Source organism: Nicotiana tabacum, chromosome 15 (assembly GCF_000715075.1).
Source record: "Nicotiana tabacum cultivar K326 chromosome 15, ASM71507v2, whole genome shotgun sequence".
Lineage (NCBI taxonomy): Eukaryota > Viridiplantae > Streptophyta > Magnoliopsida > Solanales > Solanaceae > Nicotiana > Nicotiana tabacum.
The window spans coordinates 119,189,344-119,192,799 of NC_134094.1; the positions used below are offsets into that span (position 1 = coordinate 119,189,344).

Sequence of the window (3,456 nt, forward strand, 5' to 3'; positions counted from 1 at the left end):
TAGCCTCGTTTTTACCCGTATACACATATTACAGTACTACTTTTTCTTTGGCACCTATTTTGTTGATTAATTTAAGGATTATGACATCAAAATTGGAAAATATCCTCTACAGGAATGTATAAAGGGGCCGTATCTAGAAGCCAGACCTGAAAAGCATATTTATACGTGTGACTTATTACTCAATCACATGGAATATTCTAGAATTTGAGATAATAAATTGCAGAAAGTTTAATTTTGACTGCAAATTTATAGTACTAAGTAGCAGGAAAGATATTCGAACTTAAGAATATAATTTACCTACTCCTATATCTTTTGGGTATATAACCTGAAAATTGATTAACATAAATATAACTCGGCCTGCGCGCAAAAGAAGATATGATATAGGATGAAAGGATTAATATATCTACTTACTAACAATTATTTGGAAATTATGTTACTGCTAACTTTTAATAGACATCAACATGACTTAAAATATTGAATTGGACACTTATTTAAACTCTTACTTGAATTAGGAGAACTAGAAATCTTTTAACTTGGAATTGGTCCAAAAACTAATTTCCGTGTCAAAGGTAAGGAAAATTTACAAAAATATGAATGACAATGACTTAATAAATAAAGAACTCTTTTAAAGCTGCATTGGACCCTCCATCATTAATAATTGAACCAATAAAATATTGAATTTAAAAAAAATATCTATGGACCATCCCTCAACTGGTCACTTTAGCTTAACATCAAAGTTCCTCTATGTACAAACGCCCCCTATATATACCACACATTAATTTTACATTTATCATTCCAACAATTCAGTTTACACATTTCTCTCTCAAAATCTATCATAGAATCTAGCCTTATCAAAGGACTCAGAAACCAAAAATATATAGAGAGATATATAAAGATGGAACAAAATTTGCCAGTGATAGCAAAGAAATTCTGGAACATAGTAAGAGTTGCATTTTTCATGTTGAGAAAAAGCATATCAAAGAGGAAACTAATGCTAGATCTCAACTTAATAATGAAGCGTGGCAAGATTGCTAGCAAAGCTGCTATCCAAAATCTCATGTTTCATCACACACACCAATGGTCCAACACTCAACGACGGTCACACGACAAAAATTTACCCTTTCCTCCACACAACAACGACTACGAGTTCAGTTGCAGTAACAGCCCAGTTCATTACCCTAATTTTCACTTACCTTTCAACTACTTCAACAAACGAAACAAGAACAACTGTAGCGACTATGGAAATTACATTTCAACTGAAGATAATGTTGTAGTAGTGAATGCAGCTGTAATGAAAGCATTGGAGATGATTCAGAGTGAAACGGCGTCGCCTGCTTTGCCTGGATTTGGAAGGACTCCTATGGTGAGGCAACTTAGGATCACTGATTCACCTTTTCCTCTTAGAGATGTAGAGGAAAATAGCCATGTGGATGAAGCAGCTGAGGCATTTATTTCAAAGTTCTACAGAAATTTGAGGCGTCAAGCTATAGCTTCGCCTTGTGCTTGATATATAATATTTGCAGCTTTTCGAGTTTCATGCATGCAACTGTGTTGCAGTTTTTTTTCTTTTTAAGTGCAGTAAATTCGAAATATATAAAGATTATGAAGATTGGGAACTGTGAATAATGTATGTGCTTAGCTTGTTTGCATGTACATATATATGATTTCCGTTCTCTCTTCAAGACTTTGTTTTTTCCTCTTTTGGTATTAGTCTGGAAATCTACAGAACAGAAAATAAGATTATATATAAATGACATGTAATCCCTTTTTTTGGCCTTGATGTGGTATTTTCTAAGGTTGTAAGTCATAAAATTTGAATCAACAAGTTTCATTTTGCTCTTTCTGATTCGATTATTGACTACCTGCTTCATTTGTAATTTCTTGGAAATAGGAGAAGAAAAAAGGTCGTAAAACAAAGTATGGAATACTTAATAGTACTATCTATTTATTCCGTTTATGTGACATTTTTTTGTATGTTTAAAAATAATGATAGTTTTTTTATATTTAAAAATAATTAATTTTAAATTTCTTATCTTATCTAAGTTAACTAATACTATGATTCTATGTATAGCTATAAAAATATCAGAGAACACCAAAAACATTTAAAGTTTTTCTTTCGTCTGTCCAGTCAAACAGATTTTCCCTTGAGTACAAATTACTAAATGATGAACCAAATTAAAATAGAAATCCTGTAGGCTGTAGCAAGCTAAGGTAGAAATTATGTATACTTCTTCCTTTGAGCCCAAGTGTATCCATACAATATTAGCATCCGCTGCTAATTAAACCTAGTGTCTACGTGGAGCTTTAATAAATTAACCTTCGTGATTTTGTGAATAATCTCATAATATTATTTACACAGTATCGCATGTCCATACCTCCTTAATTAATACGTGTTTATGGATAAACCCTAATATTATAGCGGCGGAGCTACCTTGGATAAAGGGTGTTAAATTGATATCATTTCGTCGAAGAAAACTTATACTACTCTGATAGCTAAGTAAAAAATTACATATATATATATATATATATGTTTAATTTATTACCTTTTATGAAAATCTAACTCTATAAATAGTATATTTCATTTAGAATTGCCTCGATTGACTAAACAATAATGCACTAATGGAGCAAAATATAACGCACATTGGTCGCAAAATCAACCGATGTGATTCCACTAATTTCAAAAGCAAATCTGTCTTCTCTTCTACGTTTATTTAATCATTCTCTTTCTTTTTTACCTTTTAATAAAGTTATTTATAGTGTTTCGTAAAGCAACCCCCACGCTTTTTCTGGTTGGTAATCGACTTGGAAACCTCCTTTCGCAGACACATACAAAATCATACTGATTTCAATAATGGCAATTGTCTTTTTCTTCAAATTTTGAGAAAATTATTTGAGGTGCTTAGGTACTATGTAGTTGAGTTAAACGACCTGATTATGAAATTCAACCACATCGTGGCAGAAGTAACGTAACTCGGTAAATTAGAGAAAGTGGTGACGTTAACATTTTTAATAAGCATTTCCAAAGAATTATTTAGTACATTTATTTTACAAAATATTTTGTGGTAATTGACAAAGTTAACTTCAAACAAAGTAATTACAGTTTACTTGATATAATCGGAGGACCATTTGTCCATCTTTTGATATGACCCCTTAATTTTAAGCTCACCAGTCAACAGCCACAAAGTTTGGTGTTTGTTAAATACTATAGTATACTTCTTGTAGGAACCTTACAAATTAAAATCACTTTTAAACATACAATACACTTAAAGAATTGTTCTTTATGATAAAAATTATGTACTTATTATTGATGATTTGCACTCTCATGTTTCCAAGTAACCTGGATGCTTGGGGTATTAAGATAATACAGGAAACTGCATATATAATAAGTAAGAGGAATACTAGTTGCTTGAAAAATAAAGTAGACGAACTTATGGTAACAAATTAAATTATACGAGT

General features: G+C 31.3%; 1 protein-coding gene across 1 annotated transcript; it reads left to right on the forward strand.

The window, feature by feature from the left end:
- Nucleotides 1-781: 781 nt before the first annotated feature.
- On the forward strand, nucleotides 782-1,843 carry LOC107773769 (uncharacterized). Its single transcript, XM_016593199.2, has one exon. It carries the CDS (start codon nucleotides 896-898, stop codon nucleotides 1,505-1,507), a length of 612 nt encoding a protein of 203 aa, XP_016448685.1. The 5' UTR covers nucleotides 782-895; the 3' UTR covers nucleotides 1,508-1,843.
- The last annotated feature ends 1,613 nt before the right edge of the window (nucleotides 1,844-3,456 follow it).